This window comes from Neoarius graeffei, chromosome 17, assembly GCF_027579695.1.
Source record: "Neoarius graeffei isolate fNeoGra1 chromosome 17, fNeoGra1.pri, whole genome shotgun sequence".
Classification (NCBI taxonomy): domain Eukaryota; kingdom Metazoa; phylum Chordata; class Actinopteri; order Siluriformes; family Ariidae; genus Neoarius; species Neoarius graeffei.
In genome coordinates this window covers 28,241,498-28,254,558 of record NC_083585.1, presented here as the reverse complement: position 1 = coordinate 28,254,558, position 13,061 = coordinate 28,241,498, and the positions used below count along the sequence as shown (strand labels likewise).

The 13,061-nt window shown below is 40.6% G+C and overlaps 2 protein-coding genes across 2 annotated transcripts in view; one reads left to right on the top strand and one right to left on the bottom strand.

Moving 5' to 3' along the window:
- sez6b (seizure related 6 homolog b) overlaps positions 1-13,061 on the bottom strand; it is a 565,878-nt gene that overhangs the window by 539,673 nt on the left and 13,144 nt on the right. The gene's annotated exons all lie outside the window — the stretch shown is intronic.
- Positions 1-13,061, top strand: part of pipox (pipecolic acid oxidase) — a 37,323-nt gene that overhangs the window by 18,333 nt on the left and 5,929 nt on the right. The window contains exons 4-6 of the mRNA XM_060943955.1: positions 602-784; positions 4,720-4,872; positions 11,536-11,685. Of these exons, the coding sequence (XP_060799938.1) occupies positions 602-784; positions 4,720-4,872; positions 11,536-11,685 (486 nt within the window). The remainder of the gene's footprint in view (positions 1-601; positions 785-4,719; positions 4,873-11,535; positions 11,686-13,061) is intronic.

The following is a 13,061-nucleotide window of genomic DNA, read 5'->3' as shown; positions in this document are numbered from 1 at the left end:
ACAGTAATGACGTAAATACCAGCGCAAGGGACTTGTGTCCGAAAGCATTGTTGTTTTTTCCTATTTTACCAATGATAGTCCAAATATAGCCCTCTATATAGTAATTCCCTATAAAGGGAGCAGGGAGTAGTGAACGAGTGAGCAATTTCAGACACAGGGAAAGAGAATTTGGCCTCTGTGTCACCTCAGATTTGTGCCCCAGTTAATCAGGAAGTCATGGATTACAGCTTGAAAGTTCCTACACACTCCAATCAACTCAAACACGTACAATTTAAATGGGAAACATGGTTCAGTTACATCGTGTTCACCATCATTTCCAGGGTGCCAATAATAGTGGCACATGTGTTTTTGTTGAAAATAATAATTTCTTGAAGGATTTGTTTTTCTTTGAATAAATTTATCTAAATTAAAGGTTTGATTTTTCTCATTTTTTTCAGTGAGCGATTACTTTTTCGCCAAAAAGGTGGATTTTTTTTCTAACCCTTTTTACTAAAGTTTACAAAGGGGGACAATAATCATGGAGGACACTGTATGTGCCAGTTTTGAGGTTTGTCTGTTATTGGTTTGTTAAATCCAAGGATTTTTTTTCTCCTCTTTCCAGATGGTGTTCCAGTCACATGGTGGTGTGATAAAAGATGGAGAGAAAGTGATTAATATTGAGCCTGGCGATTTGATCACAGTGACGACAGACTCTGGGACATACCAAGCAAAGAATCTAGTGATCACAGCTGGTCCCTGGGCCAAAACACTTCTCTCCCACACTGGACTGCAACTTCCACTGCAGGTACTGCAGAGCTCTGCACTGACAGCTTCTCACCAAACCACAGGCAGACAACATCTTACATTCACTCACCTGCTCCATCTTTATCTGCCTTTAAAATTTCATACGGCAACAATCCTGTCCTGAAGTGAATGCTAGACTCTAGGTCACGATGCATTATCTGAAGGAAAATCATTTCCACCATAGTGCAACAGTGAGGTTAGGGACTGAGAAATACACATAAGGCTTTGGAGCGTGACTGGCATCACCCCCGGTCAGCCTGAAAAGTCAACCACTGCTCAGAATAAACAAACCAGGGCACGTCTCTTTCCCTGTCCCACCCATGAGTCACACACAAACACAGGCAATGGGGAAGCATTTGGGCTTCTTTAAAGCATAAACGCAGAACCATGACCTCACTTTTTATTTATAAATGTCTGAAACCTCAAGAATGGCACAGGAATAGTTAGAAGCCTTAACAATAAATCTAATATAGTAATTTTTGCAATTAAAGTGATTTATATAGGTAGCGGTCTGAGTGAATGACCTTGACGTCCATAACGTCACAGCAGGAAGGCTATCAGACCGATATCGCCATTTCCGCTATACTAAAACACAGAGCTGACTGCAACTCCAATCCTCCATTTTGAGCTAATTTATCGCCATGCCATGTAGGTGTTTTTGGCCAGTGCAGAAACACGACAGAAGGTGGATTTACGTTGCATTCATGGCACAAGAACATTCAAACTGCAAAGATTTGGACGTGCTTTGCGAGAAGTTCATGGGCACATTGGGCGCCTACAAAGTGGTCTCTCCTCTGCTCTGCACATTTTACTGAAGACTCGTACGACACCTCTGATCTGTTGAGGAGCGTTGGCTATAAGCCCGTATTGAAAGAGGGTGCAGTACCAACAATTAAAGGAAAAGAAAACTATAAGAAAAGGGAAAGTAAGTTCAGTTGCACCAGTTCTCCCGGAGTGTGAGCCGAGGGTTGTTGCTAAAACCCAGGATAGAACGGGACATATTATCACTCAGGCAGTGACCTCCCCACAGTTGTTGCTAAAACCGGTGACATCCCGTCCCGGGTTTTAGTAATTGCCTGAGCCGAGCAGTAATGGCGGAGTACTCAGTATGGAGAAAATGGAGAATGAGTGGAGCAGCCGTCTGATTTCTCCGCTGGATATGCTCGCCTCAGCAACAATATCTCACCCTTACGTGGAAGAAGCGAATGAACGGAGAACTGAACGAATAACTGAAAGTCAGATTGTTTCAAAACAATTGTCCACAAGATCGGCCTTCAAGAAGCGAGAACACAGACGGGTAAGCTCCGACTCTCATTTGGATACAAAACAACAAAAACAACAACACATGTTGTTTACCTGCATTTAGATTAATACATGTAACTTGTATTGCGTAGGGTGACCAGACGTCCTGGTTTTACCGGGACAGTCCCGATTTGGGGTTGTGTGTCCCGAGTCCCGACAAAAGTCTGTCGGGACACGGATATGTCCCGGTTTTCGCCACTCGCGACGTTTGTGACTGAGCAGCATGGGAATCATTAGCGGAGAAATGTCTGCATTTACTATTTGATGAATTGACAGGAATCGCAAGCTTTCCTGGTTACTGCCCCCTGGCCCTGTGGCGTGGGTGTTTATTTAGCCACATTATTCCAGACAACAGAACGTGTTGCCATGCAACAATAAAATAAACATTAACTGGCGCGAATGTTCTTTGTCTAGCAGCTAGCAGCAGTAATGCCGCAGCAATTATGCCGAAAAGAAAATTTACCTTTTCCAAAGATTTACAGGGCACCTACCCCTTCCTCCGAGAGGTGCAGAACAATGCGCACGAAGCCTACTGCACACACTGTAAGTGCTTTGCTCTTGTACTGAGTTGGGTAGCCTATGTTGCAAATGCTGTGCGCTCCTGTGGGGGCATTCCTCGGGCTGTCGCCCCTCTCCTCCTTTATTACTGTTTTGTTTGAGTGTATATTTACGGAAGCCGAGATAGGCCCTTCATATAATCTTTTTTTATTCACCTTATCATCCCGAGATAACGACATAATTAATTCAGGATCTCGAGAAAACAACACAACTAATTCGAGATCTCGAGAAAACAAAACAATTATTTCATGATCTCAGCTGGATCACTGTATCTCCGTCGGTAGAGACGAAGCCGGGCCAGTCTTCTGCGGAGGTGCCGCGGACTAATTTTGAAATTATCCCTTATTAAAAGACTTAATGCAATCTCTCCCTGTGTCAACCCCTGATCAAAATATTGCCTTATTAGGTGATCGATTATTCCAGACATTCTAATGACCAAAGTTGCGTCTATACAGAATGAGAAATAGCCCCAAAGTCAGCATATCACAAGTCTCTTGGCGCACCTGAATGAACCATTTCTCAGCTGTTTACTCGAGATCATGAAATAATTGTTTTGTTTTCTCGAGATCTCGGAATAACGGTTTTGTTTTCTCAAGATCTCGGAATAACGGTTTTGTTTTCTTGAGATCTCGAATTAGTTGTGTTTTCTCGAGATCCTGAATTAATTATGTCATTATCTCGGGATAACAAGGTGAATAAAAAAAGGATTCTGTTTAACATACCATTCTGACAGTTTGGCCATATTGCTGTGTTGAACAGCTTGTTGCACCTTCCATTAAAGTGTTCACTTTTGTACACATCTTCTTGCTTTATTCATTCAGTTGTGGGGAATGGTTAGTAAGGTTGATTCTGACCGAGGCTATGTTGAGGTCACATATCTACTTTTTAAGTTCATGCTATAGTGCATACAATTTTAGAGATATAGCCTACATGTGCATATGCATTCTTCTTGGTGTTCTCACAAACAGGTGAAATAAATCAGTTTAAATTTGGCCTATGGACATAGCCTGGCCTATTCTCAGCCATTACAAAATCTGTTGTCTGACCATAATTTAACTGATCTGTATACCACTATGCTACTAGATAACAACATGCCTGTTTGTTTTATTTCATGTGAGATGTTGATAAATGTGAGCTTCAACAAAATGATAAGAGCACCTCTCTGAGTGTCACGTTTACGTAAAAAAAAGGTGTGCGTGCACGAGCATGATCGCGCGCAAAAGTGTCCCGGTTTCAGACTAGGGAAATCTGGTCACCCTAGCATTGCGTGTTTAAGTTACCGGTATAAGATTATTTAATTTGCTTCAGAATGTGATTGTCTCAGTTCATCTGATTATTTAATGAGCCTTTTACGTTTTATCAGTGAAAATGCATGCATGTACATGTGTGTTGCATAAGTTATAGCACCTATCCTGTTTTAATGAGAGTCAACCCACAATCAATGAAGTCAAATCAGTCTTAGTTGAGCAAGTCGGTAACGGGATTTCTTACTTTCACCATAAATGTTTATTTATATGACTTTGGTCTATAGCTGTAAAAGGCCTCGGCCTTAAAACCGGTTACCGCTGTGACATCACGCACTCAGGGCTGGCTGGCTCAGTGGGGCAGCTCGAATGCCAACTTTGCAGTTGATTTTAACTCTTAAAAATATATATTTTTTATTCCCATATATGCAGCATACAAGAGTCAAGGATGACGATACTATCCACTCATAAATTTATTTAAAAATAAAGGTTCTGTGTATCTCCTTTAAGCTTGGTCTCTGAATTGAAATTGCATTATTAATTAAGGCTGAGAGCCTGCATCCAAGTAAGTAGGTCTATGTGTGATGTCTGGATTTGTTCTGGGTTTTTATGATCTCTGAATGAGGAAGCAGGATAGACAGTTCATTAAAGTGAGAACTTCTAAATACTTATTACTTTCCTCAGGATGTGATTTATATCAGTGTACATTCATTTAATTAAAATCTTATTCCTGATGCTGCAGTAATAAGAGAACAGTACTCTTGGTGATTACTCTGGGATCAAAAACAGCAGCAGCAACAACTCCTCTTTCTCTCTCTGTATCTCTCGGCAGGTGCTAAGGATAAATGTGTGCTACTGGAAAGAGAAGGTCCCAGGCTCCTACAGCACCAGTAATCGCTTTCCCTGCTTCATCCAGATGCATCCAAAGGAGGCGGAGCATGATATCTATGGTCTCCCATCCAATGAATATCCAGGACTGATGAAGGTGAGCGAAAGGAGCTGAGAATTTCTGTCCAGCTGATCAACAACATGTATGACCCACGACATGCATCTCAAAAGGTGTATATCATATCCCTCATCAAAAAATTCCCATGCAGGGATTGACCAAGGATGGCTCACATGACATAAAATAGTTCCACCATTAATTAAGCAATGTTTCTTGTGACGTCCAAAAAAAAAAAAAATGGATATGGTGTGAGTCAGTCATGGTATATCCTGGATATATCATGAACTGATGTCACAATTTCAAGCTATACAGCCAACTCGAGTCACAGCTGTGGCTCCACGAGCATTTCTCTGTGTGTAGATCTACGCATCATGATCATGCCTAGCAATTTGATTTTTTCTTTTCATATTTATTTCTAATTCTTCGGAGTTAACACTTAGTTGGGAATTTTTTTGATGAGGGATGTAAATCAAATATGCCATGCACTGAGAGTCACCAGGAATTATGGATTATCTTCGGTGACTGGCATAGTGCTGTTTTCTTCAGTGTTGTGCCCCTCACAAAATAGTACTGTGCCAATCACTTCAGAGAATCCATAATTTCAACCAGAGCCTCTCAGTGCATGCTATATTAGATTATTTTATGCTGTACACTATGTACATGAGTATGTCGTAATGTCTCAAATCAAACACTAACATTTTGCATCATACAGCAATGAAAAATTACTCTGAGGTATCACACATCACTGAAAAATATCAAAGGAAGAAGCCACTCAGGAGTCTTTTCTTAAAGTTCCTAAATAAGATGGTTGTTTTGCCTAAGTTCTCCAAGTCAGTCACTGTAAATTTAGTTCTTGTTTAGGAAATACTTTACTTTTAAGTAAAAATTACTTAAAGCTAGACGGCCTTTCAGATTTTTCAAGTTTAGGTCATAAAAAGAATTTTCCCTGACACCCAATTATTTTTGTTTAGTGGACTGAAAGCTACTGAATTCGAATCACAGACTTCCAATTTTTTTTTTTTTTTAAAAGAACAATTAATGAATTTAGAGCCACGTGACCCTAAATTCTCTGTTATTTTTTCCTGCTTCACCATGACACAATACAAGATACTAAGTCATGCATCACGTGGTGGGCTTTCCCTGTCCGCGCAAGGCATTGTGGGATACAAATTTGAAACAGGAGAGAACAATGTAGGACGTGAGTGTGCGAATGAAACGTGAAAGACCGACTACGGTGACGGAAAGCAAGAAGAAAAGACGTTATGTTGTGAAGGAAAGGAAACACAGGACCAAACTAATAAACATCGGCGGTCAGCGAGCACCTCGGTGTGATCAGCTGTTCGTTTAGCGACAAGATGATGTAACTGTCAGTGCACAGTCAAAGGTAAACCTGCGCATGCACACATGGGCTGCCTCTGTCTGCTTGACTGTGCAAAACGAGCGATTTCATGCACATTATTTGCTCGGGAATCCCCTCAAATTAAATAACTTCCCAGCCACAGAATGGCCTGATATTTTGTGAGATATTACAGAAATAAACATGTATCACAATGACCAAATTTCAGAGGGAACTAAATTTCACAGATTTTATGAAATCGAAAGGCCATCTACTTTTAAGCTGCTTATTAAAATTTGTCTGAGGAACAGATTTCAACATACATACCCAACATTTTGAATGATAATGTACCTGTAGTACTTTGTTTAAAACTACAGTCACACTAGAAATCTGCAAGTTATATTTTCATGTCAAATAGGCCACATCGTGTCCTCCATTTAAATACAGAAATACTGTGGTATTCATGAGAAAACTGGAAAGTGTACTGTTGTTTCTGCTCCTACTTCTGAAGAGGATGGCAAAAGATAAATAGTACGAAAATACAAAAAAAAGTAATATTTAAAAAAAATCATGTCTGAACACAACACATGAAAATTAGTGTTTCCTTAATTTTGCAGTATGAAGGACCAGGCCCGCCGACAGGGGGGGACGAACGGGTATGTTGTCCCGGGCCCAGGAATGGGGGGGGCAGAACTGGGCTCTCATGAAGTTGTGATTATTTTATTTCATTTCAAAATGTGTTGATTTGAGGGAGAAATGTGCTATATTTGCATTCAATAAATTATTTCTAGATCTTTTGCCTTTATTGTCTTTGAAAAAGGCGTCAAGAACCCCCTACCACCCCTAATGCAAAAATGGTTTGGTCTGACTCTTTCAGCCCGTCCCTTCTGTGTGTGTGTGAGAGAGAGAGAGCAGCCCCTCCCCTAACCCGCACACTGCGAGCAGTGTCACAGGATTTTCTCAGTGCGCTCCCTCCAAACAACGGGGATTTACACGTAAACGGAAGGAGATATTCACAAATTTCTTTCACATTGAGCGCCACAAGGCTCTCCTGAACACACTGATGTAATTTTTTTTGTCTGTAGTGTAAAAAATGAGGTCACTAGAGCGAGTTAAAAACGAGTGACTTTTCTGCCAAGTTTATAATGGCAGTCTATGGGGCTGCTCGCCTGTCCTCTCCTCACTTTCAGGCTTCTCATTCAAAAACTGCAAGTCCTATCGTGTAGGTAGACACATTGTGTGAATCAGGACAAGTGTGGCTACTACTTTTGAGAAAATTATGTGTGTGGAGTGAAAATTGGAGCTGAAAACACAGTTTAAATGAGAAAGTTTGAGCTATTTTTCCAAGCTCTCTACACTCTGCTCCACTGGTGTGTAACGCAATAGACACCCATTATAAAGCTGGACTTTCTCAGGCTTTATAAGGGGGAGGAGGGGTGGAGACGCGGGGGGGGGGGGGGGGAGCATGGCGAGGGCAGGTGTGTTTCTTTTCAAAATATGGCTTGTGGGAACCGTTATTCCAAAATCTCTTACTCCACCTTTAAGGGGAAAAAAATGACATCATTCGATCATAGCGCTTCGACAATCAGCGTGCGTGCCATTTGCCAACATGCACAAGTCAGGAGCACAGAAAAGAAAAGAGAAAAAGAGAGGAAGAAACCAAGAGACTCAGGAGCTCACTGCATAAATATTTTAAAAAAGATTCGGATGATGCAGCAGGTACTAGCAAAGGCAGTGGGGCAGCTGAGCCAGGCAAGACACAGCCAACTTTTTCCAGCCCCGTAAAGTAACCCCAACCAAGGCACACGCGGCACGCAATTCATGTTACAAACGAGGGGAGAGCAAGTCACACTGAACACCATATCAAACGCACAGGGCATTGAATCATTTCATAACCACAACGGCTTAATAACATTGTGTTTCATATATCTGATTGAAGCTAAGAATATTCACATTAGCCCGCAATCATATCCACCCTGGATGAGATGTTAGTCTATCACAGGGCAAAATACGCACATTCTCACACACACATTCATACCTTGGAGCAATTTAATGTAGTCAGTTTACTTACTGGCATGTTATTGGGAGGTGGGAGGAAACCAGAGAACCCAGAGGAAACCAACATGAAGGAGAGAATGTGCAGAACTGCACACAGACACTGACTCAAGCTTAAAGTGCATATTCTGGACCAATTTTGTTTTTGGTTTTTTTTTTTTTAAATATGAAAGTATGTCCCTTTACACACTCATCCAGAAGGGTAATTTTGCACAAGGCCATCTGTCTATAGCAGAAAAAAATAAAATAACAAAACGCGTCTGGAAAAATCCCAAGGGAGTCTGGAGCCAGATTCGTGACGTCACCTGCGGAAGCGCCAGCAGGCTGCGCGAGCTTTGCACGGTTTCAGTGCACAGCCTGTGTAGACCAAGCGCTCCCATTTCTCTCTCATTGTCTGGTCTTTTGGAAAACGATGAGTAGGGGAGAGCGGGGTAAGATGAGCCACTTTTTACATTTTTCATCATAACTACATGTTAAAGCCATTTTTGCTTCCAGTCTACACACCATACCAAATTTCAAAGTGTACTGTTACTATCTGAGCAAAAAATAATTGATAAGCTCTTATGGTTAGTGATATTACCTCTTGAAAAAAAAATGTCAAGTGGCTCAACTTACCCCATGCACGGGGTAAGATGAGCCACTGTGTGGGGTAAATTGAGCCAACACAAAACATGTTAGGTTAACAAAGTAAACAACTTTTATTATTAGAAATGCAATCAGTGAATCAAGTCAAGTCAATCAAGTGGGGGATAGGGCCGTTGCATAGAGAAGGGGAGATGAAGAGAGAGGTGATAGAACGAGATGGGATAGGGAGGGATAGATAGATGGATAGAGAGAGAGATATGCATAGATAGATAGAAAGATGGATGGTTAGAGAGGGAATGAGAGATATACTATATTATAGAAATTACTAAAACAGTAGAACAGTGCCAAAAAATCTTATTTCTTTCAGTAGGTTAAAACATTGCTAAAACATGCAGCAATCATTCCATCAATCATTTCATCATTATTCAATGTTCCAAGCATTCAAATTGCAAGGGAACACCATTTGCCTCTCCCTCCGTGCTGTCCCCCCAACAGTAAAGGGGTGGGGCAATTTTTTCACAATATCCTGTCTTGACAGGACAGCCTTATCTTTCTCTTTGAAGACAAAGGTTGGCTTTCTTGCAGAGCCATGGCATGACTGGCTTCTTTTGAGAAATCTTGCCTCTATTTCGAAGACATCCAATTTGATTATCTGGCCAATGAAGAAATGCACTTTCTTCTTCCCCGTGAATTTTGCCACAACATAATCCCCCACATCTAACAACTGGTCTTCCTCATCTGATGTCATATATATATATATATATATATATATATATATAAAATGTTGTTGTCATATATGACCAGTAAATGTGAAAACTTAAGTGTCATCCATATTGGGTAAGCTCAGCCACCAATGGGGTAAGTTGAGCCAGTGGCTCAACTTGCCCCACATCTAATGGCTCGTCTTACCCCGTGGCCACCATTTTGTAGAAAAATGCTAATAAAGGGGATTAGGCTAATCAAAATTATTTTTATTAGCATTCATATCATAGCTTAGAAAGCCACTAACTTAACCCTAATGTGTCTAAATATTATTCTACTTTTGTCTTCTCTAAATCATCTTCACTGTGGACAAACATGGAATTGACTTAGAAAGCACAAAAACACATTTTTATAAATATCTCCCTCACCTAGTTTGACATGTGGTGCTCCTCTCCACAAGTGTAAGTAAATGGTCCCGCCCCCCTTTGAATGTGGTCACATGATCACATTTGTTTACTGTTTCTTAGAAACAGGGGGTGGCTCATCTTACCCCGCTCTCCCCTACTAATCCCATCCTACGATACATCTATTAACCATTTTAATAATTACGTGATAACGTTGAAGAAATCTGCAGAAAACCACCAGGTCGTTTTCTCATAAACAAACCAGCGCTGACGTAGGATTCAGAGGGAGGCGTCCCGCACGCGACGTCACGAAAATCAATGTTTGCCGGGAAATCCAAATGCCAATTTTTTTCAGAGGCGGAGCAATTCACCTCAAATGGCTTGATTTCAACTGAATTTTTCTGGTATTGCGCAAGGTAAAAAAATTGCACAAAATGCAAAATGTGACAGATATTTGACCAAAGTGTAATATAAAATAGGAGAATTACATTGATCTTGTTCCTGAATTTACCCGTGATATGCACTTTAAGCCCTAACCAAGGACCCTGGAGCTGAGATGCTGTAACGATACCTGCTGTAATTCTCGAATTAAAACTCATATGTACAAACATTACAGTACAATATTCCTTATAAATTTGAACATCACTGCAATAGATGTGATTTAAAAAGTTGAAATTTCATTGGAATTAGTGTGAAAATTGGCTAGAGTGACTGAGCAAGCTTTCATATATCCACTGAGAGCATCACAGAGGTTCATTTCTTAGACTGATCCACAAATCTGCGGTGCTGTTCTGTATTCAGTAAAACATGTTTGATTAATGAACAATTATTCACTGAAGGCAAAGTGAATATCGGTGAATAATAACTGAGACGAAGTCGAGGTTATTATTCACTGATATTCACCAAGTCTGAAGCAGATAATTGTTTTAGTATAAATACACAGATGATTTTTTTTTTAAATATCATATTAAAAATAATTTATTTCAAACTTCCAAAGCGGCATGCAAATGTAATAAAAATGCAGTGCAGACTTGTGTTACTTATCTACACTGAGTCACATAAAATCCTTTGTTTTGAGATCGATAAAATAAATCACAGCTCCACGTTACCTTTGAATAGTTTTAGACCAAACGTCATAGTATCTTTAGTGCTTTTAGGAACAGCATTTTCTTTCATAATTTCTAATTTTTCCTCACCAATGGTGACAAGGTAATTGGACGCCATTTTGCCGAGTCGCTTGAGGTGATTACCGAGAAATAGTCCAAATTTCTCAACCAATCAGCGTACACGATTTTCTATAATCACCTATGTATTTATACTAAAAAGCAGTAGTCACCCTTCTCCTGGTCATGGACCCTGTTTCGCAGCATGTTATAGCCTCAGTGGGAGTTCTCCGACTGAGCATGCTTGACGTGGCTGAGAAAAAGAACACAAAGTTAAGTCATGTTCGATGCATCTTTGCACCAGTCACTAGAGTCTGGGTTTTTCTGCCTATCAGCTCTTCTGAGTAAACTACCAATGATGAAATATGGTGCTGTATTGCTGTACGAAGGTTCCCAATGGATCTGCTGTTGTATTTCTCTTGTTATAAATCCTACTGGTCATGTGTGTCATGTTCAGGTTTGCTACCACAGGGGCAATGAAACGGAGCCGGATGAGAGAGACAGAGAGACAGATAGACACGACGTGGATACTGTGTCTAGCTATATCAGTCGCTGCTTCCCGGGCCTTGTGCCTGTGCCTGCTGTTGTGGAGAGCTGTATGTACACGGTGAGTTAGTGCTCTTTACGTACATACTGTAGTCTCTATATAGTCCAACACACTGAGTGTTAAAGCCCTAGTAAAACTGTAAAAGCAGATTGGCAGGTGGATACACTATTACTTTACAGCATGACTAACGTCTTGAATTTGCTAACCAGATGGTGCAATAGAAAATGTACACTTTTTTTAAGCTGAAGATACTGCACCAATGAGTCTCACTAAATTGCATAGAGCATGTTGTGCCTGTAAGTAAAGGAGAAGCTTTAAGCAATGCCTAGGGCTGGTTTCACGAAGGATTTATTGGTTATATTTAAGCTTGGTTTTATTTTACCCTGAATTTCCTACATCAGGCTGTGCTGACTTATACTGCAGAGTTGACATGTTTAGGATCGGAGAGTGTAAATAGCTCTTGGACCAGTTAGGAGTCAGAAAAATCACACATTTTCCCTGATGTCGGCACTGTAAAAAATGATGTCTTAGCAAGTGAAAATAGCTGAAACGATCTAGCATTTCCTATTAGAAGAATACAAGACACCAATTCTGAGATTATTAAAGTTCTAGATTGCAACCAACTTATTCTAAGATGTCTTACCAAGTAAAAATATCTGTCCATGCAGCAAGATACAGTGGGGCAAAAAAGTATTTAGTCAGTCACCAATTGTGCAAGTTCTCCCACTTTAAAAGATGAGAGAGGCCTGTAATTTTCGTCATAGGTACACTTCAACTATGAGAGACAGAAAATCACATTGTTTGATTTTTAAAGAATTTATTTGCAAATTATGGTGGAAAATAAGTATTTGGTCAATAACAAAAGTTCATCTCAATACTTTGTTATATACCCTTTGTTGGCAATGACAGAGGTCAAACGTTTTCTGTAAGTCTTCACAAGGTTTTCACACACTGTTGCTGGTATTTTGGCCCATTCCTCCATGCAGATCTCCTCTAGAGCAGTGATGTTTTGGGGCTGTCGCTGGGCAACACGGACTTTCAACTCCCTCCAAAGATTTTCTATGGGGTTGAGATCTGGAGACTGGCTAGGCCACTCCAGGACCTTGAAATGCTTCTTACGAAGCCACTCCTTCGTTGCCCAGGTGGTGTGTTTGGGATCATTGTCATGCTGAAAGACACAGTCGCGTTTAATCTTCAATGCCCTTGCTGATGGAAGGAGGTTTTTACTCAAAATCTCACAATACATGGCCCCATTCATTCTTTCCTTTGCACGGATCAGTCGTCCTGGTCCCTTTGCAGAAAAACAGCCCCAAAGCATGATGTTTCCACCCCCATGCTTCACAGTAGGTATGGTGTTCTTTGGATGCAACTCAGCATTCTTTCTCCTCCAAACATGACAAGTTGAGTTTTTACCAAAAAGTTCTATTTTGGTTTAA